The 24,563-nt window shown below is 34.7% G+C and overlaps 2 protein-coding genes across 11 annotated transcripts; both read left to right on the forward strand.

Annotated features, from left to right (window-relative positions):
* The first annotated feature begins 1,519 nt into the window (after positions 1-1,519).
* Positions 1,520-9,248, forward strand: LOC130470411 (asparagine synthetase [glutamine-hydrolyzing] 2). Of its 10 annotated transcripts, none has more exons than XM_056840528.1 (8): positions 1,520-1,873; positions 1,999-2,057; positions 2,460-2,601; positions 2,940-3,035; positions 3,507-3,668; positions 6,073-6,089; positions 6,722-6,764; positions 9,019-9,248. In XM_056840528.1, exons 4-8 carry the CDS (start codon positions 2,979-2,981, stop codon positions 9,112-9,114), a joined length of 375 nt encoding a protein of 124 aa, XP_056696506.1. In that variant the 5' UTR covers positions 1,520-1,873; positions 1,999-2,057; positions 2,460-2,601; positions 2,940-2,978; the 3' UTR covers positions 9,115-9,248. The 10 variants fall into 10 exon arrangements, 5 of the variants coding, with proteins under 5 accessions (XP_056696506.1, XP_056696508.1, XP_056696509.1 ...); XM_056840530.1 differs by having other exon boundaries at positions 3,559-3,668; XM_056840531.1 differs by lacking the exon at positions 2,460-2,601 and having other exon boundaries at positions 6,722-6,768.
* Positions 9,249-10,511: 1,263 nt separating this feature from the next.
* Positions 10,512-20,855, forward strand: LOC110795296 (inorganic pyrophosphatase TTM2). The gene is made up of 10 exons (XM_022000299.2): positions 10,512-11,168; positions 11,778-11,973; positions 12,062-12,175; positions 12,290-12,463; positions 15,345-15,539; positions 18,211-18,333; positions 18,413-18,534; positions 19,140-19,254; positions 19,358-19,630; positions 20,389-20,855. The coding sequence occupies exons 1-10, from the start codon at positions 10,723-10,725 to the stop codon at positions 20,620-20,622; spliced, it is 1,992 nt and encodes a 663-aa protein (XP_021855991.1). The 5' UTR covers positions 10,512-10,722; the 3' UTR covers positions 20,623-20,855.
* The last annotated feature ends 3,708 nt before the right edge of the window (positions 20,856-24,563 follow it).

Below are 24,563 nucleotides of genomic sequence, written 5' to 3' on the forward strand. Positions count from 1 at the left end.
CAAAGAACAACCATAAATTAATCAACACAAATTCTTATTTATAATGGGTGTACAATAAATATTGTACACCGGAGTAAAAGTTAACTCAAAACGATTAAAAGTTACATTTATATATGTAAAAGTTATTTATTTTTTAATGATAAATTTTTTCATTTGAATCAAAATTATTTCTTCAAAATCCCTAATAATGTATAAATTAATCATTTAACCATTTAAAATGTTTATCTATTAACTTTTTATTTTTATAATATAAAAATTACAGAAAAATAGGTTAAAGTTATAAAAAACTGCATAAAAGTTATCTTAGTGTACATTAAATTTATTGTACACCTTGTGCGCGCAAGACCTTTTGATTAATCAATGATTATATTTACACATGCTGTAAACTTCAATTTTGCAAATACAAGGTTCTTCTTCAAGCTTAGTTGAAAATGGAGGAGAGAGAAAGAATGGGGGAGTTACTGATGTTTATTTGGGAGGAATGTGGATGAAAGAGAAAAGGTGTGTGGGGTTTTTTAGGGGTTGTTCTTTTTTTTGGTCAAATTATTTGGGCGATTCATTGTTACGAAGTTCTTGACCACAGAATGTAAGCCGTGAGATTAAATTATTGGGAGGGTCAAGATCTTTTCTCATTCTTCTCATTATAAGTATCTTCTCATTGGAGGATGACCCTATATATATATATATATATATATATATATATATATATATATATAAAGAAAAAATATGTTATCTGGAAAAAAGTATTTGCAAAGTTTATCTAAAGAAAAAGTAGGCATCAAAATAATTGGGATTGATTTTTAATGCGGAATATATTCGCTTGAATGATTTTTGTTTAAACATTTAAATTAAAATATGATTTATTTGTGACAATATTAAAATGGGGCATAATAAAGTATTTGAAAGTAAAAATAAATTACAGAGTATTTGATTGCGACTTGCCTAGGGTAGGCGGGGAGTACATCCGCCTAGGACCCAAGGTGAAAAGGGACCCAACATAGAAATCTGTACAATATATTACCTATAATAATTATCAAACCCTCCAATCAGCAAATGTCCTTGGCTCAGTGGTAAAGTGGCGGAATGTCTCTATATTTGACTTGGGGACCGCGAGTTCAATTCCTCATAAACTTGGGGATCGCGAGTTCAATTCCTCATGCCTACTATATTAATTATTTTTTTGTTTAACAACTTTCCATCCTCTTTTTCGCACATTTTATTTTTGTTACCTTTGTTTTACTTTTTACCTAGTTATTTCTTTTTTATTCACTTTTACTGTTTCACTTCTGAGGTATTGATTTTCTAATCATATTTCACTAGTAGAAAAATCGCCATGTGCTTCCCTTCAAGTGCGGCTCATATATTAAATTGGCAGCACTTGAGTGCACATAAAAAAAAAATAAAAAAAATATATATTTTCACAAGTGCGGGCTCATTTTAGAAAATTGGCAGCACTTGAGTTTATGTGCGGGGTTTAAACCCAAATGCGGGCTCATTTGTAAAATGAGCCGCACAAAAGCTCTCTAAAAATAGTACAGCGCACAAAAGCTCTCTAAAAATAGAACAGCACAAAACAGGTAAAAAAAAAGTCGTGATTTTTTTTCATTTTCCCGCTCCTCCTCCTTCCTCTTCTCTGCTTCTGCTTCAACCATCGCCATCGCCGCCGCTGCTTCTGCCGTCGCCATCGCCGCCGCTGCTTCTGCCGTCGCCATCACAGCCGCTGTTTCTGCCATCACCGCTTCTGAGATGAAGAACGTATTCTCAAGGTTATTGCATAATTGATTCTCCCCCATCCGCCCACACAACCAGACGCTTCGACTTATCCTAATTTGAAGAAATTAGTCCATGATTCTGCTTAATTCAAGTTTCCCAGGTAATTACACTTTCTCTATGTGATTCAATTTTCGTTTTAGTTTAATTTCGATTTAAAATTCAAGTTCATATGTCCATTCAAGTTCATTTTTATTTGTTCTCATTTTCGTTGTTGAATGTGTTCAGGTAATTGGAAACAAATGGGACACTTACCTTGACCTTCTTCTAGCTGATTACACCGAAGGGTACTCCAATTCTTGAATCTTTTCGTTCTCTATGTGTCTATTTGTTGTTGATTTTACTTCAGTTAGTGTTTGTGTTTTCTGGTTTTTGTTAGATTAAGTTTTTTAAGTTATTAGTATATGTTAATTTTAGGATATTTGAGCTAAATTCAGTCACTAGTTGTGATAGCTTGCATTAGTATTTGAAACTTTGGTGTTCATGAATATTTCTAATGGATGATTTGAGGTGAATTGTTTGGAGAGAGTGAAGAAAAGATGCCCTGTAAAGAGCATGTCCCGGTTATATGAAAATATCGTCTGGTGAAGCCTTGTTATATGATAGCTTTACTGGTTCTTCTAAATGTTTGATCTATTTTTTTGTACTAGAAAATTGATTTGAAGGTGACAATGTTGTCATGTGTGTAGTTATTGGCGTTGTCCTGATGGCCAGAGGGTTGCGGTTATGTATCTGAAATTCTCCATAGCTAACTCCTATGATTGAGTGGAATCAGTTAAGGACCTTAGGAAAGGCGAGGGATTGTGAGTCTATGATTATCTCCAGTGATTTGTAAGCAGCCTTACATTTCGTCGTTGGTTGCTGCATATATTTTATATTTTTCTCTCCCTGAAATCCCAATCGCACTAGAGATCCATAACAAACATAAAAGATGTATTACAAAAGATTAAGTTGGCTTTTAGACAATTGGGGTAGAAATGGAGTTTCTTATAAATGAAGTAGTTTACCGTAACACATTTTTGGGACTTAACATGCTATCCTAGATTTTCTTTTGCGCTCAAGAGAGTCGAATTCAACTACTGTTTTTGGTTTAGTCATCGTTCTTTATTCATTTAATTGAAAAATGTGTGCTATGCATATATTACTCGGTAAATACGCTATCTTTGCAGGGTCCACTTGGTTTGCTTTAGAAATGAAAGCGATAAGTGATGATTGTGAACGGTTCATCGCTTTTCCTTCTGGACATATATATTCAAGCAAACAAGGTATGCTACTATCTAATTCATAAACTATCTGGCTAAGACATGGTTTTAACTTAAAACTAGGCATTTAAGGACTTAAATGCCATTAAAGTGAACTTATTGCTGGTGGATTGAGAAGGTGGAACAACCCGCCATGGTACTCAGAGCAGATACCTTCAATTCCATACGACCCAACAATTTTATGTGTAGCTTTTGAAAAGGTTTATTGAAATTGTTGATTGTCCATTTTCTCTTAGTTTCAGCGTCACAATAACCCAAACTTCTCCCTTGTCTTTACTACTCGGCCATTTCAACTTGCTCCTGACCTAAGAACTTGTTTATATGATATGAAGAATTTGTTCTCTTCTTATTTTTGCTGAATATGAAATTACTTGTGTTAGATTTCTTCTTATTTTCTGATTTACGGTAGACTTAAATCTTCTTGAAATTAATTTAACTTTTGATTTATTAACCTACTCTCTTGACTTCTTTCAGTATGTACTTAAGAGATTAATGACAGATGTCCCATTTGGTGTACTTCTGTCAGGTGGATTAGATTCATCACTTGTTGCTGCTGTAGCTTCACGTTACTTGGAAGAAATGGAAGGAGCTTACCAATGGGGTTCACAGTTGCACTCCTTTTGCATTGGACTGGAGGTGAATATGCCTTTGTACTCCAGATGTAAAAAAAATTCAGCAGTTGTTGCTTAAGTTAAACTGCTATGCTTATTTTGTTCATTTTTCCCCCTAAAAAACAAAAAACAAAAAACTAGGGGGTGTTTGTTTTGTGGGAGTTTGAAGGTGGGAATTGTAGTTTTAATCCCAAGTCCTCAAAGTCCCATGTTTTTTTGAAGGAAATAAAAATAAAGGGTTGGTGGGAATGGGCTTAAGGATATTTTCCTTCTATTCCCTACTTTTATCTAGGGGGTGGGGTGGGGTGAGGTGGTGGTGGGGGTATTAGCTATTAGAGGGACGGGAATAGGAAAAAAAAAGGGACCTTTTCTCTTTAATGAAAGAGAATAGAATTGGGAAAAAATGGTTATTTTTCCCTGATGCTTCTCTTTGTTCCATTTTCTCAACATAACTATTCTTCTTGAGCTAGTTAGGTTTTGATTGTCGTGGGGGAGCCCAAAGTGTTGGATTTGATAATTGCTTGTTCTTCTGGATAGGAAATATGAAAGTTAACTTGTAACAGTACTTCCAGTATCTACGATGTGATGAATTTACATAAAACTACATCTTCTTAGACGAGTTGATAACAAAAATAAATATTGTTGGACTATAATAATCTAGACGAGAATTTAGTGCCAAAGTGGTGATAAGACCAGTAATGATAACATGATTTAGTTATAGAATCTCGGCAAAGGATACTATAACTAAATCCTGTTATCAAGGGGCAGTATTTTATAAACCTTTGGGGGATTAATCTCAAAATATAGTAGTTGTCGTTGATTTCTTTGCATCTTCCCTCTTCGCTACAATTTTCCCAACCTTCTACAATACTTAACCTTTCTATCTTCAGTTCTTTGTTCATTATTTCTGGTTTCACTTTTTATAGCTTAGAGAGGTAATTGTTAGTTTTATCATGATTCATATGTTTATGTTTGATTCAAGACGAGATTGGTAATGATTGTGCTTTTGGACTAGGGGCTAGCCTCGTCGTTGTTGGTGTAATTCTTGTTGTAAGCTTCTAGTTTCTTTGGATCAGACTTACTTAAATGAAGTAGATTCCATCTTGTAAAGAAAATCATGAATAACTTGTTTAAATGTATCCATACTAGGAGGTGATGGTTGTATTTTTTTGATAACTATCTCATTAGTTTACTTTTTGCGTTGGCACTTTGCATTATACATTGTTAGTTATATCATGACTCATGTTTTCTAATCAAAATCCAAACTGCTTGATCAGTTGAGATGATTTTGTTCTGCCAAGCTTATTCAACTCAACAACCTATCTAATCTCCTTCTTGCTTCTGGTTTTGGCTTCAATAAAGAATCTTGTCTAAATCACTAGCTGTCTTTCTAGGGCCTCTCTATGGGCACTTTAAGCCTTTAACCCGTTCATATATATATCAATGCAACGACAACAAATCTGGTTAAATTTGAACAATGAGTATATTTCTACTATGTTGTAAATCTTGCTTGTTGATCTACTGATGTGAAATTTGAGCATATAATGAAACAAACTGTTTTACAAGGTTTCGATAGAATAAACCAAAAAGAGTAGTATAGCTACTGACTAGGAAAATCAGGTCTAGAGAACGCCAAACTGCCAAGTGGTTATGGTTGCTAAGCTAATCACTGCTAAAATTTTATTCTTCATATTGTTTGTTATTGGCTTGATGTTTCTTGGTTCAGTGCTACTGAAATGCCTCTCTGCTGATTTGTATTGCTGATGTACTTGGTGATGCTTCCTGAAATATTGGAATCTCAATTGTATAGCTAGTTGGAATCTCAATTGCTGATGTACTTGGTGATGCTTCCTGAAAATTACTGAAATGCCTCCCTGTTAACAAATCTGTCAATAGATTTATTAGGTCAGTTTTCAGACTTTGATATGTATTTTGATTCTAATATTTGTTTTTTTCACTCTTTAATCTGAAATAATTTTCGATACATGCTTATATGGATGTGAGAATTGGCTATTACTTATTGCTTGGCTGATTAGAGAGTACTTTTATCATGAAATTTTTCAAGATAATACTCAAGTTATATATTGATGTTAGAAATCTCGTGAATAACAGGTACCAAGTACTTATTGCATTTTTTAAACTTTAATTTTTTATACCAAGTCATGCTGTCATAATATAAACCCCACCACATATTCTTCCTCCTAATTTTATACTCCGTAATTTAGTTTGGCTAAGTTAATTGTGTTTACTTAATTGATCTGTGTTTCTTGTTTCTTGCGCTGCATTCTGATCTCTTCGTGTACTGTGTTTCTGTACTGTTGTGCTGCATCCTGATTTGATCATATTCTGCTTTTCTGATCTGTACTGATGCTTACTGATCTACATTGATGTTTATTGATCTGAACGATCGCTGCATACTGCTCTGCAAGGCTGCTGCATCATTAAGGTGCTTACGTATTGTTCTCGTCCCAACTTTGATCCTCATATTTCAGAACTAGGAGTTCAACAATGAAGATTCTGTATAGCTAAATACTTGTGCCAAAAATAAAATGAGAACTTTATTTGCTGATAGAGGGAGTAGTATATCGTACTTTAATAATATTCTTTTTGATGCAAAAACTAGTTGTTGTTGCATTCATTGATACTGCGTTGTTGTTGTTGTGTTGATGCAAGTACCTACGTTGTTGCTGCATCGATGCAGTCAGGTCTGGCAGAAGAGAGATTGCATAAATGCAGTAGCCTGTTGCTGTCCTTGTGCATTTTTTGTCATGAGGAGGCACAATATTCATTACCATGAATAAACATCTATAAATCTTGGCACATCCAATGAGGACTTCAAAAACCTAAATGCATAAAGCAATAAAAATGGTGGTGTTTGTTATTCAAGTATGCATTTTTTGGATTTCATGTGTGTCCGGGAGAGTTAAAACATATAATATCTTTTCCATATGTAAAGAATTGTTAAAGATCTTATATATCTATGTGATTTTATAAGTATCTTAGTCTCTTATGTGTTTCCTTTGTTTCCTGGTTGTGGCTCTTGGAAGTCCTCTTATACTATTCATGTTTCTTTTTCAGTGGATCATGTTCTTTGTTTTTTGAAGAAAGAAAGCACGTCAAAGTAAGTAAGTTTTTTTCTCTTTAGACACCGATGGTAGGTTTTACTTTTTTCTCCAGTCAAATTCACCACCTTCGATATGAATGTTTGTCTTGCTCCACAATCTTCGTGAGTCTTTGCTAAAACAACTCAAATAGAACCTAGAGATGCAAAAATGACCATTGGTTGAGCTATCTTGTTTTTAGATAGGATGTTCTTACATTTTATTTCCCAAAGTCAACCTTGGTAATGCACAAAAGAAATTTAAAAGTCAAAACAAACACATACTAGCCAAAGTTTTCTAAAATATGTGACAATGATTACTAATAAGCTATCTTGTTATTAGATAGGACTTTCTTACGCATTGTTGAGTCTTAATATCATAAAACTAAGAATATTAAACATGAATAGGTTCATTATTAAAAGTTGGGAGCGAATAAGCATTTTTGGTCAAAATATAACCTATTATGATTAAACGAGCCTTAAATGTGTATAACTTGACCAAAGTACGTGAGAATGAGTCTTAGAACATTACACTAAGTCTAATTAACATATAGGGGTTTAAAATAATTATTTATGTTCATTAGTTGAAAGTTGGTAGCGAAATAAGCCATTGTAGTGAAAAAGTGAACTATAATGACCAAACGAGCCTTATATGTGCATAACTTGACCAAAATAGGTGAGAATGAGTATTTGAAACATAAAACTAAGTATATTAAACATGTAAAGGGTTTAAAATACTTATTTAGGTTCATTAGTTGAAAGTTGGGAGCGAAATAAGATATTTTAGTCAAAATATGACCTATAATGAACAAACTAGCCTTTAATGTGCATAACTTCACCAAAATGGGTGAGAATAAGTCTTTAAAACATAAAAATAAGTGTATCAAACATGGAAACACTTTAAAATACTTATTTAAGTTCATTAGTTGAAAGTTGGGACCGAAATTAGCCATTTTAGTCAAAATGTGACCGATAATGAACTAACGAGGCTTAAATGTGCATAACTTCACCAAAATGGGTAAGAATGAGTCTTTGAAACATAAAATAAGTGTATAAAACATGGAAAAACTTTAAAATACTCATATAACTTCATTAGTTGAAAGTTGGGACCGAAATTAGCCATTTTATTCAAAATGTGACCGATAATGAACTAACGAGGCTTAAATGTGCATAATTTCACCAAATTGGGTGAGAATGAGTCTTTGAAACATAAAGCTAAGTGTATATTAAACATGGAAAGACTTTAAAATACTCATTTAAGTTCATTAGTTGAAAGTTGGGGCCGAAATTAGCCATTTTAGTCAAAATGTGACCGATAATGAACTAACGACGCTTAAATGTGCATAACTTCACCAAATGGGTGAGAATGAGTCTTTGAAACATAAAACTAAGTGTATTAAACATGGAAAGACTTTAAAATACTCATTTAAGTTCATTAGATGAAAGTTGGGACCGAAATTAGCCATTTTAGTCAAAATGTGATCGATAATGAACTAACGAGGCTTAAATGTGCATAACTTCACCAAAATGGGTAAGAATGAGTCTTTGAAACATAAAATAAGTGTATAAAACATGGAAAAGGTTTAAAATACTCATATAAGTTCATTAGTTGAAAGTTGGGACCGAAATTAGCCATTTTAGTCAAAATGTGGCCGATAATAGTCAAACGAGGCTTAAATGTGCATAACATCACCAAAATTGGGTGAGAATTAGTATTTGAAATATAAAACTAAGTGTATCAAACATCTAAAGACTTTAAAATACTTATTTAAGTTCATTAGTTGAAAGTTGGGACCGAAATTAGCCATTTTAATCAAAATGTGACCGATAATGAACTAACGAGGCTTAAATGTGCATAAAACTTCACCAAAATGGGTGAGAATGAGTCTTTGAAACATAAAACTAAGTGTATTAAACATGGAAAGACTTTAAAATACTCATTTAAGTTCATTAGTTGAAAGTTGGGACCGAAATTAGCCATTTTAGTCAAAATGTGACCGATAATGAACTTACGAGGCTTAAATGTGGATAACTTCACCAAAATGGGTGAGAATGAGTCTTTGAAACATAAACTAAATTTATTAGACATGGAAGAACTTTAAAATATTTATTTAAGTTCATTAGATGAAAGTTGGGGCCGAAACTAACCAATTTTATTATTATACGGTTCATTTTTTTTTGTTATGAACAAATTAAGTCTTAATTTATTGTACGATTCAATATTTATAATATAACTAAAGTGTATATATATTTTTTGATGGTCGATCTTTTTAAGGTATTCAATAATCCGAGGGGGCGGCCTTTCACCTTTGAGGAGATAGATGAAGTTCGAGAAATGTTGGCAAACTTCATTACCAGTGATTGTCTTTGATATTTTCTTGTACTGAATCTTAAATCGTGGATGCTAGCTAGTTTTTCATATGATTGTAATGTAATCGACTTTTATATTTACAATTATATACTATTTAGTTTAATTATTTATATAATTGGATACTTTTTATATGACGTATGGAGGTTAATCAGTGGCATGGTACAATTGTAATATGTAGCAGGGAAATCGGTTATACAACAAATCTAGATCAAGTGCGGCTCATTTATAGGCCAAGTGCGGCTCATGTATAAGCCAAGTGCGGCTCATTTATAAGCCAAGTGTGGCTCATTTATATATCAAGTGCGACTCATTTTTATGCTTGTGCTGCCCATTTCTATGTCAAGTGCGGGCTCATTTTCAAATTGCAGCACCAAATATGTCAAGTGCGGGCTCATTTTCAACATTGGCAGCACCAAATAAGTCAAGTGTAAGCTCATTTTCAAAATTGGCAGCACCAAATATATCAAGTGCGGGCTCATATTCTAAAATTGGCAGCACAAAATATGTCAAGTGCGGGCTAATTTTCAAAATTAATATTTTGGCAGCACTTGAAAAACATCAAGTGCGGGCAGGCCATGTGCTGCACATGTAAAAGCCCGCACTAAACCCCTTAAAATGAGCCCGCACTTGAGGTTTTTTCCTCTAGTGTTTTTTGTATGTTAATTTTTTAACTCATTAAAACTCTGTCTATCATGTTAGCATTATGTTCAAGATAAATAATTCCACACCGAGCTTACATGTGTAGTGCTTGACATCTAGTTTAACTTTTAATATTCAGTTGTAATTTAGGTAATAGTTGTGGGCGAATTTATCTATGATGGACTATGAGTCTATGTTAGATGGTATTGAAAAACAAAATTCCGAACTTTATTTAATGAAAATAAGAATAAAGAACTACTCCGTACTAAAATAAATCTTATGTTTTTGTATTAAATAATAAACCTATTAATTCATATTGACTACCTAATACCGTAATTAAGTGATTATCTATTTTACTAATAATTTGCAAGTGCTTAGAGCAGGCCGATGAAATTCTAGAAGCGGATTGGACGAAAATTTTGATGCATCTTTTTTTCCTCAATGGTGAATTGGTGAAACGATATATTCTAGGTATCTATTAGACGTATCATTTCGAAAGAGGCCCTAAACCCTTATTTCGCCCTAGGGCCCCCAAAAACTCAGGAACGGGCCTACATCAAGAGTTTCCTTGTAAAATAGATATTAGAAAGGTAGTCGGAAGACTCGGAATAATTATTTCCTACCTAGAAAACCCTAATTTTAAAAACCCTAGCTAAAGAAGGAGAAATCGTAGATTCTATTCTATCGGATTACAGAGTATTTATATTATTATTAAATTAATAAAATAGAACAAAATCAGTTGGTGAATCAGCGCCTCATCTTCTACAACATACGGAGTACAAATTAAAAATCAAACCCAGGAGAGGAGGAAATAATTTATACTCCGTACAACATAAAAAATCTCAAACCCAAAAACAAGAATAAAAAAATGGAGAAGCAAAATAGGGAGTTTTGAGGGAAGAAGAAGAATCAATAGTTGGGTATTGGGGAGCAAACACAGATCCAGCGGCGGTGAGAACAGATCCGACGATGGCTGAGGATAGTTCACATCATCATAAAAAGGCAGGGTTGTTGAAGGATCAAGTTCGATTAGTTAAGAGAAAAGAAGATAATAGCCGTTATGAGATTATCCCAATCAAGGCATCATTATCATTTGAGAAAGGATTCTTTGTAGTGATTCGTGCTTGTCAATTGTTGGCTCAAAATAATGATGGGATTACATTGGTAGGATTAGCTGGTCCATCTGGTGCAGGAAAAACTGTATTTACTGAGAAAATCCTCAATTTCATGCCAACCATTGCTGTTATATCAATGGACAATTACAATGATGCTACTAGAATTGTTGATGGCAATTTTGATGATCCACGTTTGACAGATTATGATACATTGCTTCAGAATATTAATGACCTTAAGGCTGGAAACCCCGCCCAGGTTCCCATTTATGATTTCAAAACCAGCTCCCGTGTAGGATACAGGTTTGAATTCGATGATAAACACTTACATGATCAATAACACTGATTTTTCCAATTTGGATGTCGTGCTATGTTGTGAGATCATGCTTTCGATTCTTGTATTTAGTATAATTAACTGGGGTCCGGTTTTATATCAGGGGAACTTTCTTTTCTTTAGTTTGTTTAATGCTTATCAATTGGTATATTACTGCGCTGAACATAATTAGCACGAGAATTAAGAAATTGAGAATTAGTTGTATACTTTATCCTGTATGAAGTTGTTATATGACTCAAGACTCAAGAGAACAAGTGAGATAGCAGAAAAAGTATGGCATATTATTAATATGAAATCTTACTGGCAAACCACTCACAGTAGAAATATACTTGCATTCGGTATCTCCTTGTTTGCAGATCAATCGATTTCTGTAGTATGATCTTGCTTCTAGATGAAATGCATAATGAGGGAGTTAACTATGAATGTTTTTACTTGCTTGCTGCTTCAATGCTGACCCCTTTAATTGCTATGCTAAGGCATGAATCTGTTATGATTATATCATAATAATGTGGGGCCCTTTTCTCCTAACTCCCCGACCGTTCTTGCATCAAAACTCACAAAGATGCATATTAATGCAGGACAGTTGAAGCTCCCAGCTCTCGTATTGTAATAATTGAGGGTATCTATGCTTTGAGTGAAAAACTGCGCCCTTTAGTAGATCTTCGGGTGTCTGTGACCGGTGGAGTTCACAATGACCTTGTTAAACGAGTTTTGAGAGATATACAACGTGCTGGCCAAGAACCGGAGGAGATCATCCAGCAAATATCTGAAACTGTTTGTTCACTATGCCTGTATACTGCACTTATTTTGGTAGTTGTAAAGATTCTACATTTATGAAGTTCTGATATGTCTTCCTTTACAGGTTTATCCAATGTACAAGGCCTTCATCGAGCCAGATTTAGAAACAGCTCATATAAAGATAGTAAACAAATTCAATCCATTTACTGGATTTGAGAATGCTACCTTTATCTTAAAGGTAATCTAATTAGCAGTTCACTGTAGTTCATATGATACTGGACTTGGGCAATGCCTGGTTGGTTATCTTTTAAACTGTTGTCTGTCAATAATTTAAGCTTTTTCCTTTCTGCAGTCGTTGAAGCCTATTAAAGAAGACCTTATTAAAGCTGTTTTGTCCGAGAATCTAAAGGAAGCTGTGGAGCAGACCTACGATATATATCTTTTACCACCTGGCGAAGATCCAGAATCATGCCAATCATATCTCAGGATGAGAAATAAAGATGGAAAGTACAATCTTATGTTTGAGGTCCGGTATTCCAATTTGTTCTTCTTAAAATTTTACAATGATTAGTGAACTGTGTCTGGTGTATGGTTGAAGTATTTAAGGCGACATATTATCTTGGAAAAAAGAATACTCTTTCTAATAATGTGCACTGGGTGTGACTTGAGGAGGTTTAGTTATGTCACCTGTTTTGTTTATTTTCCATCTGTTCACACTATTGTGAGTCGGTTGTCCAAAAGTTGTAAAAGTTTTGAGGTTAAACTTTGCAATTAGGATTGCGAAATAGATTAAAGGAAAACAGAGGACTTGAAAGTTAGTTGCATAAGGATGAAAATTGTTGCAAAGCTCTCAGGGTGCCTTACTGGGAGTTTCGTGCTCCAAAGCTTATATTGTTATACCTATTTGCATCAGTTATCCTCTCATATAAAAGCTGTATTCTACTTGGTTGAATGCTTGATGTGACTCTTTGGGGATGGTTGAGAGCTATGTTAGGCGTACTAGCTATTAGTGTTTGATTGGTATATGATGTTTGTCACTGATATACTCCCTCCGGTTTTTTTGTTGTACCAACTTACTGTACTCTTGTTTCTAGGAGTGGTGAGTGAGTGTATGAAAAAGGTGGAAAAAGTAAGAGAGAGGCAGTAAATTAGAGGGTAATAGTGGATAAGTAGGAGAGAGATGATGAAAAAGTGTAACTATTGTGGGGAAAAGGGAAAGATGGTAAAATATGGTTGCCAAAAATAGAATCAAATAGAAGTGGGTAGAACAAAAGAAACACCCCTTTTTGGAAAGTGGGTGCATAAAAAAAACAGAGGGAGTATTAGTTTTTCTGAGGTTTTCTGCTAGGTTTTCAAGGACCACACCCATGTCTGACTCGGGTATAACACATACATCTCTACTTAGTGCATTAATTGTCAGTCCTGGAAGCGTTGAGTGACCATTATTTGTGGCCTTGCAGGGGGGTTCTTCTTCTCTCTGGGGGGGGGGGGGGGGATGTTACTTGATGTCTAGAAAAAGAACTCCTTTGTCGCAAGACATCTCCTCTCCACTGAGTTAATGAAGGAGGACAGATTAATAGGCTAACAAATTGTTGTTTGGAACCTGCACCGACTGTATGGAATGAAGATTCTTTTAGCTATTGATTTCATACTTTACAAATGTCCCACAATTTAATTCGGAAGTATCTTGCTTGGCATTGGACATTCTGTAGTTTCAAAAGTATTGCAGTTTGGAGACAAGGATAATATCAGTGAGCTAGCAGATGAATTGTTAAAAGTGGTACAACCTGACCCAACCAATGAATACATTGTATTGGTTGCAGCTAGATATCTGTAGGTTAACTCTCTGGATGATTATAAAGGGCTATGGCTTTAAGCTCTTTACATGGCGGGCTTGTCTTAGTTGATCCTTGGCAAAAGAGATCATTCTGGTTCTGCATGATATAAGGATGGAAGCGAAAAACTGTAGATGATTTTGATTTAGGCCTATGTATATCGTTTCCTTCGCAATAATATTGCTTTACATTCTGAAAGATGCTTATGAGTTTTACTTTGTACTTCGGCATAGAAGCTAGGTTGCACTGTCTGCTTAAGAACAAACATCTTGAATTTTTTTTGAGTGGGTTACCTTTGGAAGGGTATTAAGATCGATCCTACATTTCAAAAAAAAAAAAAAAATTGAAGTTTCAAAGTGATCCTGAATTATTTATTGTGATATTGATGTCAAGCTCGTCTATTGTGGCTGAAATTGTTTAGCTGGAAAACTGTCATCATTTTTATAGAAGTAAAAACGAGCAAGTTACAGAGCATATCAGATTATCAGAATGTCTTTTGCTAATAGTAAAAGAATTGGTCATCAGATGTCAGGATATACAAGAGTACATTTCGTGTAATGTGATGCAAACTAGATTTTCTTGGAGGAATTGGGATATGTTTCTGGATGAGGAAGTGTTGATTATATGTGCCTGGGGCGGGGCTATATTGCTTCTTTGGTGGATACTGTCCGGTGAAGCTACAAGGGTATGCAGAGATTTAAGATGAAAAGGGACAAGGGTTTAGAACACTGGACACTCAAGAAACATTGAGTACCTGATGGAATCACGGAACACACTTTTACCAAGATATAAGTTTGGATATGGTCCATTAATTGTCTGACAGGGTAGCTAGGTTCACTTTGGTAATCCTCATAGGACCCTTTGTTTGCTATCCTTTTGAGGTGTGCACTTGTTTTTTCTATCAGTCCGATTTCCTCCCTCCTAAATGGAATTGCTTTGTAAATGGTATATTCACGACATTTCTAATGCAATCACATTGGTAATAGAAACCAATTGGCTTGGAATGGAATGCGATCTCGTGTTTCTTGTACATATGATAAGAAGTTGAAAGGGTTTTCTGATGTTGTATTTCAAGTTTTTAAGTAGTCCTTATAAAAATTACCAGTCCTAATGTAGAATTCATTCTCCTGCAGTTGTAAAGTACCCGACAACCCTCTCAACTTGGTTCTCTCTTTGAAAATCTTTGAATTTGTGATTTAGTCATTGTTCTTGACCATTACCTGTTCACACATACAAAGAGGTTCTAATTTCTGCCGTTCAAGGACACAATCTTAACTTGAGCTTCTGATGCATCCAAAAATTTTATTGGGTTCCTCGACCTCCTACTTCTTTTGATTATCTGAAATTCAGTCGATTTGTGGAAATATTTTGGGTTTAATATAATTCATGTAAATATAAAGAAGAAAATAACATGTATCCGTCAAGATTGAGAATGCCTTTTTTATTGTTTTTTTAATTTGTTAAGAATATGTTGGATTTCGGGGGCTTGTATTACTTTTTTTATTTGAGATGTTTTGCTTGATGAGATAGTTGAATACTTGTGTTGCCTGATGATATAGTTGAATACTTCAGGAAGTATTAAAAGAAAGTCCGTTCATCATATCACCCAGGATAACTTTTGAAGTCAGTGTGCGTCTTCTTGGTGGGCTCATGGCCTTGGGATATACAATTGCAGCTATCCTCAAAAGAAACAGCCATGTGTTCTCAGATGGTAGGGTTACTGTAAAGATTGATTGGTTGGAGCAGCTCAATCGTCAATATATCCAGGTAACATTAACATATTTTTTGGCAATTCTATCTCGCTACTATTAATGTCTTCCTATGACTGCCATCTTTCTGAATGGGTTTCTGTTTTTCATGTATCTAACTCATACTGTGTTGTTTATTCTGCCCATGCAAACATCTTCAGTGCGCTATTCGTTTTAAGCTATACAACTACTAGTCTTATATGTTAATTATATGGAAATCAAAATTTGTAAAATTTAATACGAAGTATTAAAAGTGTTAAAGTTGATTGATTATAAAAATAAAACAAAAACATTAGTATTATAACAATAATTGAATGCTATAAAACATGTGATAAAAATATAAAACACTTAAGTATGCATATACTCGTTCCTGATTATTATTATTAGGTGCTGAAAAAATATATGACAAAAATGTAAAGCATAAATTACTCAGTGGGTGAGGGCATTTTAGTCTTTTTACGTGGGCAACAAACTTTTTAGGACTTGGCTTATAGAATAGAGATAAATAAATAATGAATAAATAATTTAATTTAATTAGTAATTTAATGAGGGTAAGTTAGTCTTTTTACGTGGACACCAAGTCCTCCCCTCCCCCCTTATAGAATAGAGATAAAAATTACTCCCTCCGTATTTATTTAAGAGATACACTTGGTCGGGCACGGGTATTAAATGAAATAAAGTAATAAAACAAGTGGGGTTGGGTAGATATTTTAATAAGTAAAACAAGTGGGGGCCATGTCATTTTAGGGGGTGGGGGTGGGGGTGGGGGTGGGTGTAGATAGATTATTTAATTAGATGGTGGGGTTGATAAGTTACTAAAAATGGCAAGTGTATCTCTTAAATAAATACGGCCGGAAAAGGTAAGTGTATCCCTTAAATAAATACAGAGGGAGTATGTGTTTTCTTTAGAAGTATTTTCTACGGAGTATGATCCTAAACAGCTTATGTGGTCGGTCAAATCTATGTGTTCCTGAACACCTTGTGTAGGTTGGTCAAATCTCGATCAATCATGGAGTAACTAAATGGAAGTCAACATTTGTCTGAAGCTGTTGCTTTTTTAGTAAGTGAGCCAAGCTAGCAATGTTCTTCATGAACTAAGCTTGGACAGGAAATCTATCTTATTGAGCCTAACATAAGATTACTACGGAATATTATTTCTATACGAAATAAAAAAAATATCCATCTTCCAGCTCATTGCAACACTTAATAGAAAAACAAGAACTAGTGTGTTACATTGTGTTTAGGGTATTAAGTTCCATCCCAAAGAACTTTAAATGCTCCACAACAAAATTAACTTACATACCCATGCAATAGGTATATTAGGAATCAATAACCTCCCCTGCAGTTGAGATAAATGAACTAAAATGGAGAAAGAAACTGAACTGAGCTTAGTAGTGATTTATTTCCCAACGTAGAAGCCCAATTGGGTTATTCTTGAGCCTAACTTCTAGCACTTCTTAGGAGGTAGAACCTCATATTTTGGACAATGAAGCCTAAAAGAGAGGGGAGGGACAAGAAAGCTCGCAAAACGCCAGTGCTGCACCACTGAGCAGGAGCTAATCGTTAGTAAAATGGTAAAGTGATTTTAAAATTTTAATCCTTAGGGTAAAAACCACTGATTCATCCATTAGCCGCTTACCAACCCATACCATTTTCCATTTTTAATTGAAGTTTGGGCGCACTCAGGCGCAAGTCACTGCGCCTTAGCTAAGGTGCAGCCACCTACAAAAGGTGCAGACCTGGCGAGAGAAAAGGAAATTTGGGTTAAAGGATTTTAAAATTTAAAAAATCCAAGTTGTTTTAAAATTAAACCTTACCCACTCTTTAGGATGCAAATTCGAGCAAAAACCCTCAATTAATTGCATGAGTCTAATGGTGAAACAATTGTTGGTCGTTACCGGCATCAGATCTGCCAGTGGTCGTCGCGGTCAAAGTGTTCTATGTTAGTCTGTTCTTCAATCTTTTCTTCTCCTCTGGTTCCTTTTTTTGTTCTTTTTATTAAATGATTGCCAGGTGAACAGTGAACCCCTCCTGATATTTCTTTTACCTGTTTTTAAATTATTTTTTCATTTTTTTTGTTTTATCCCCTTGTTTTTGACGAACTGTCACATGAAAGTGATGGCCCCTTCTGATTTTTTCTGTTGTTTTTTTAGTATTCTTTTACACTTGTTTTTTCACTTAATTTCCAAAAAAACAAGTAATATGGAAATAGAAAAATAATACTATACGAAATAGAAAATAAAAAAAGAAGCTGTGCCTCGTATCCAAAACAAATTATGTTTACCTGTGTCATGTTTCATGTATGCATATAATATAAGTATTATGTTGTTTTGGGTACAAAATATGATTTTGAAATCTTTTCTAAGGTTTTCGGCACATTTGGTGCGCCTCACCAGTGAAAGGCGAGCGCCTGCGCCTCTTGGTCTGCCTCGTGCTTTTTAAATCTAAGAGGTTGATCCACTTGATTTTACATATTTCCCCACTTAGTGGCACTATGTAATTAATTGTTTTGCGACCAAAACGGAGGCAGTATATCATTAATAAAACTTTAGCTTGTGTAAAACTAGGACTAAATGGGGCACCTTAACATTGTTTACCAAGTAAAGTATGTGATGGGCTTGTTGTACTGCTTATTGTATGTGAGGTCTTAAGTAAACTTAAAGAGTACTGTTTCATCTGTATCTGTTAAGGTGCAAGGAAGAGATCGTTTGCATGTAAGATCTGTTGCTGAGCAGCTAGGATTGGAAGGGTCCTACATACCTCGCACTTACATTGAGCAAATTCAACTGGAAAAGCTTGTGAAAGAAGTCATGGTATGGAGATGTTGTAGTCTTGTTCTGTAGTTCTGTTAATATGTTGCTAGGTTTTAAGTTTGGTCTGTGCATCTTAAAGGCACTGCCAGAGGACTTGAAGACAAAGCTCAGCCTTGATGATGATTGGGTTTCTAGTCCCCAAGAAGCCCTATCTAGAGCATCTGCTGATAGAATTGCTTGGAGACACAAGAATCTAAAGAGGTGTACCCTTTAGGCTTGCCTTTATTTCTAGTAAATGTTGCTAATACTGTTTTATCTGCTGGGTAAACCTTCACTTGAAAAATTCTTATTACTTGCTTCTTGGCGGTTTCTCCCCTTTCTATTCTTTTGCGCGCGTGTGTGTGTGGGTGTGGAGGGGGGTGGAAGGGAAAGTTGTTGCTACTTATTAAAAATGATGACTTCAATTGCTTTAGCATCTAGGTTTGGCAGTGTTTTGGCTGTCTCCTATTAGCCATTCTCGCCTTATCCGGCTTACTTACTTTGGGTCAATTGGGTTTAATATTACTAGTTCAGATGACTTTTCTTCAGTGTAATAACTAAAGAGTCATCTCAATTATCTATTTGAAATTTATGTTGTTTTGATGTTTAAATTATGCAGCAATGGACTATGATGTTTAAATTATGCAGCAATAGACTACCATTTATTTTTTGTAGGTGCAGGAAAATCTGTTAGTGTCGTGGGATGTTTAGCCGGTTGATGTCCATATTGGTGTTTTTTTTTTTTTTGTGGAACTCTCTTTCTGTTGGTCAAGATTCAAGAAAGCATGCACCTATTTTAACTAACACAAAGATCAATTTTGGTGCAGTGGTATGTCGCGTTCGTACTCTAACCAAAGAGACAAGAATGTTTCCAAGTATGATGCCAGTAGCAGGAGATATGATGAGAGAAATTCTGAATTAGTAGCAACTTTGGGGAATAAGGTTTGTGGATAGATTTTAAGTAAAATGTTTAAGTGGTGGCATTGCTTGCAACTATATTGAATTATTTTACATTATACTTGTTGTTGATTGACATGTCTTTTAGGGGGTTGCTACACAACTGTCAGATCAGATATCAACATTAAATGATCGGATGGATGAATTTACATCAAGGATTGAAGAGCTGAGCTCTAAATTGATGGTGAAGAAATTATCTCCCAGCCAGCAAAATATGATTCTGCAATCTGAAACCTGCAATGGGTCTGTCCCAACATCTTATTTTGTATCTGGCTTGAGCAATGGCTCGTTGACTGGCTCTCTTCTGCCAAGTATCTCGTCATCCTCCCAGTTGAATAAGGAGTCACCTTTAACGGAGGAGGTAAGTTGGCTATCCAAGTTCTTTTCCATTTATTCACATGTACTTGGTAGAGCCAAAGATTCATTTGTTCTTTTGGTTGTGGGATGTAATGGACTAAATCAAAATGGCTCTTAAAACCTCTTCGCTTCTTTTCCATGAAGTAGAAGATGGTCTTCTCGTTGTCGTCCCGTTATCGCTTTTGGGTCAATTGGAAACAACCTCTCTGCCATTGTAGGGGTAAGGTTGCGTATACCCGACCCCCCTTACCCCGCTTCTTGCGGGAGCCTCTTTGAGGCAATGGAGTAATGATAATGATGATAATGATGACGTGGTAGAGGGTTGGTTAGTATTTAAAAAATAACGGGTTGGTCAATACATCTGAACAATCTTCATAGCCTTTTTTTCCTTTTATTTTCTTTGTTTAAGGATTTAAATGACCATTTGGAAGTTCAAGTTCCATTGAACAATTAATTCGTAAAATAGTGTTTGTAACTCTGTACAACATGTTAATTGCCATCCATCTCTTCTGTAGATGATTCTCCCCTTTAAAGTTGATAATGTTTTATTAAATTTCTTAGGGGTAATGCTATCCCTCTGCTTGTATTTATTTGGTAACTCTTCATTATACCGCCATACGGAAGTGCCTAAACCTACATTTACATAAATTGCATTATATGCTATGGTTAGACAGACTGTTTAGAAATGTTATGGTCAACATGTTTCTTGCTGGCATGATGGTGTTCATGTAATCTGATGTGTGTGGTCCTTTGTATATACAGCTACAAGGAATAGCACGAGGGCAGCGTCAAATTATGCATCAATTGGACAATCTTTGCACACTTTTTCGAGAGAACATGGGGGAGAGGGAGAAGTCTCGTCGAGGAAGAAATGGAGGGAAAAGAAACATTGTAGCTGATGTTGAACCCGTCAACCTTTCTGTACTTCTGGTGTGTACAGTGGCTTTTGGTGGACTAGGAATTGCCCTTTACAAGGGTTTTTGGACTCGAAACTGATCCCAACACTAACTGCAGGATTTTACGCCTTCAAGACTATTTTTGGGTTTCCTTCATAGTTTTCTTATTCAAATACTAATTGGACGGTTTTGCCCTTCTGCTCGAGGAAAGATTACTTGAAGATCATAACATTGATCGGTGTCTTAAGAGATCTTGAAGGGTTCTAAACAAAAATTTTGTAGGTCCTAGAAAACATTTGCTACCTTATCTGGTAACCAAGTTGCTCACATGAATTTCCATTTTCCAATGCTCTTGAAATAAAAGATTTTACTATCTTTCTTTAATGTCGTACCACCAAAATATCGCAAATTGTTAGGTACACTCGAGAGTACGGGGAGGAAGGTACTTTCGCGCGTTAAAATGACGTCATGTTCGCTTTTTATGAAAAAAAAATAACATTAGCTTTGTAAAAAGTAACACATATATTTATAGGAAAATAATATAGGTTTAAAAGTGTTCGTCTCTAAACTTTAAATGGCTTATGTTGTATTTACATCAAATTTGAATCTAATGGGCTGAAATATGGTTTAAAAGATAAAAAAAAGTTGAAGGTTGATACTAATGTAACATATACAGTAATATAAATAACACAAGTTTTAATTAACGCAGGTACTAAAGTAAATGCAGTACGAAATCCCTTAAATGCAATATTATTTAATGACTTTAAAAATGAAAGAAAGACAAAATACCCAATAAAATTTTAATAGCCTACAAAACAAATAATAAAAAACCCTCGTCTTTCAGACGCGGCTAGTCGCCTGCTACTTCTCATTCATCTTCTTCCTTGGTTTTTCACCTTGTAGAGATGCCCACTTGTGTCTCTTGAAGGTATATTGTATCTTGCTCAAATAGTTTTTTCAATGTATTTTGCCTAATAATAGTCTATAATTTGGTAGATGAAATAATGGGCAAGTTTACCGACAGTGTAGTTAGGGTGCCGAATATTCTATCCGGCGGTGCGGTTAGGGTGCCGGACTTCCTATCCGGCGGTGCAGTTAGGGTGTCGGTATCCTGTCCGGCGGTCCAGTTTCAGTGCCAGAATAAACTCCCGGCATCCCAGAAATCAGGTTCGTTCTATGTTTATTCGTTTTCCATTATGATTTGAACAAAATAAATCCAATTACGTATTGTAAATTAGTCGTCTTTGCGTAATTTATCATTGTTGTCTATCGATTTGTAGCACAAGATGAGCTTTTATTTTACAAGTTATTGAATCTGAGTATTAAAATGTTTATATAGCTTTTGGATGGAAAAAATATAATTTTAGAACAAGGGCCATATAGGAATAATAATATTTCAATAATTTTAAGTTATTCTACATTTAGATAAAACACTACCTGCATTTAGTACCTCCCAATTATTACTCTATTTTGGCTTAGCAGAACAAATTACCTTTTTTCATCTTCATGCTTGAGCTTTCATCCCCTTTATCATCATTACTCTACTCATTCGGATTCTCTTGATCTTCGTTAGTTTCTCTGTATTATAAAATAGCAAAATTTTAAATAATCATTGCAAAAACCCTAGGTATCATCGAATATACAATATATTATGTCAAAAATAACATGCGTAGTACAAAATGATGAAAGCAGATTAGCTTATAAATTGAGGGAAATTACAAACTGAATTTTAATTCATGATGCAATTGTGTAATCGTCTTCAAGTTATTCAGAACTACAATTGTACAAATAAAAAGAAAAAAATGCTCAAAAGTTAGGGTTTATAAGTCAAAAAGTTCAAAAATATGAAGGAAAATTAGGAAGAAACTACATAATTATTTAGAAATTAGTGTTACACACCTTGTACTTTTGACTTTCTTGTTTTCTGGATGTTTTTCAGGCTACTTTTCTTCCATTTTACTTCATAAATCTTCAAAAATTGCGAGGAGAAATGTAAATGAAGAAGAGACTTAAGAAATGTTAATGGAAAGGAGAGAGAAAGCTTAAAAATCTCCAAAAAAGGCAGTTTGTGACAATTGTGGAGTGAGAAAGTGGAGAGGAGAGAGAAAGCTTCAAAATGGAAATGAAGCGTTACTGTAACTTTTCTCCATTTTAAGGCTATTTATACTTATAATTTTGGTAGTTATGCTATTTGTACTTAAAATGGAAATGAAGCGTTACTGTAACTTTTCTTCATTTTAAGGTTATTTATACTTATAATTTTGGCAGTTATGCTATGTTACTTTTTTCATTTCGTATGTTACGTCTGTCGTTTCACATGTTATTTCATATTACCCAGCGTTCTATGTCACGCGCGTTTTGTTTTGTATTCCCTGCGTTTTGCCATGGGAGTACCATTTGGACGGTACTCTCTGGTGTATAATTCAGTAATTGCCAGAATATTCGCTTCTAGTATTATGCAATTTTTGCTACAAATACGGAGGGGGAAAAAAAAGGACAGTAGTTATTCGAAGCTCGTACTTTTTAAAACCGCCCGCATTTGGAGTAGGAAAGTAAGATTTAGCCCTTTTAATGTTCACTCCCTTTCAACTCTCATAGGCGGTTCTTGGGTCGTGCGAGGTAAGCGACGGCACAAGGCCCCAAATTTCAAATACTTCTTCCGTTCCGTAAATATCGCACCATTTTGTTTTTACACTATTCACACTACGACTTTAGTTTTTTTTTTTATTCATATGTAAGAAAATTATAGTATGTGGGGTCACGTTAGATTCATATCGGTGTATATTTTCTACACATCAATTTTATGTAATTTTTACTTATACACAATTTGAGGTGTTGAGAATCAGAGTAACGTGTTAGAGTAGTAAAAGTCAACGGATGAGGGGGGGGGGGGGGGGATTGGGTCAGATTCGGTGGACCTCCAATTCATCCATCACCCGCTTACCACCCCATCCGTCATCCACTCGTATAATTTATATATGAAAAATGAACTTTCTCAGTTTTCTCCCAAAAATAAATCCATAAAATTATAAAACATAACGTACAACTTTGAGTTTAGATTAAATGAGGATTTGAGGCTTTTGAGCAGGAAATACAATCGATTTTTTTTATTGTACTTGTTGGAAATATTGTTACTTTAATAAAATTAGGGATTGTAGTAATCACCGGTTAAGCATTCAAGCCACCAGTTCCATCCGCGGATGACAAATGAATCTGATGCGATTAATGGGTTAATTAAGCGGGTAGCGAGTGGATTGGATGAAGCGGGTGTACGCAGATGAAGCTACATCCGACCCGAATATGATACATTGACATCCCTACTTATTGGTTGTTAGATTAATTAGTAGATTCAAGTTTTTTTTTTCTTTAATAAAGAATAAATTCAATTTCACTCTATCTGAAAAAGAAAAATGTCAGATTTTGATAAAAGTGAAAACATTATTAATGAGCGTAATTTGCAATGTTTAAATAAATTAAAAAGAATTCTCTACCACATTAATTAACTATTAAATCACATGTATAATAAAGATAAAAAGAGACGGAGGAAGTACTGGTTTTGGTTGTAAGTTTGTAACAATTATAGTTTGTTCTCTAAAAATGTGATTTTTAAATACCAAATGACTTATTATTATCCCCTTAAAAAAAAAATTAATACGGAGTATTATTAATGATGTTGTTCTTTCTTAACAAAATAAACAAAACATTATCAAGCACTTCCTTAAAAACGATTACTAGTAGAGCCGTCAAACGTGTTGTGTTGGGTCGTGTATCGAATATAAACACGTTGGAAAGCCTCAACATCAACCAAACCCGTTTAATAAACGTGCCGTGTCGTGTTGACCCGTGTAACTAATTGTGTCAACATCTCTTAACACTAAACCTTTTTTTTTGTCGTGTTGTCGTGTTTGTTCAATAAAGTTGACTCCATTCTATAAATTCATCACCAAATACAATATATTACAGGTTGTTTTTTCTTAAACGATTTAAAGTCATGTTAGATTTGTGTTGTAAATCTCAACACTAACTTAACCCATTTAATTA

Source organism: Spinacia oleracea, chromosome 3 (assembly GCF_020520425.1).
Source record: "Spinacia oleracea cultivar Varoflay chromosome 3, BTI_SOV_V1, whole genome shotgun sequence".
NCBI classification, from domain to species: domain Eukaryota; kingdom Viridiplantae; phylum Streptophyta; class Magnoliopsida; order Caryophyllales; family Amaranthaceae; genus Spinacia; species Spinacia oleracea.

Coding starts and splice junctions, on each gene's coding strand:
- LOC130470411 (XM_056840528.1), top strand. CDS start 2,979: ATGATTGTGAACGGTTCATCGCTTTTCCTTCTGGACATATATATTCAA. Junction 3,036..3,506: donor TATATATTCAAGCAAACAAG/GTATGCTACTAT, acceptor GACTTCTTTCAG/TATGTACTTAAGAGATTAAT. Junction 6,765..9,018: donor AAGAAAGAAAGCACGTCAAA/GTAAGTAAGTTT, acceptor GATCTTTTTAAG/GTATTCAATAATCCGAGGGG.
- LOC110795296 (XM_022000299.2), top strand. CDS start 10,723: ATGGCTGAGGATAGTTCACATCATCATAAAAAGGCAGGGTTGTTGAAG. Junction 12,464..15,344: donor AGTACAATCTTATGTTTGAG/GTCCGGTATTCC, acceptor TGAATACTTCAG/GAAGTATTAAAAGAAAGTCC. Junction 18,334..18,412: donor AGCTTGTGAAAGAAGTCATG/GTATGGAGATGT, acceptor TGCATCTTAAAG/GCACTGCCAGAGGACTTGAA.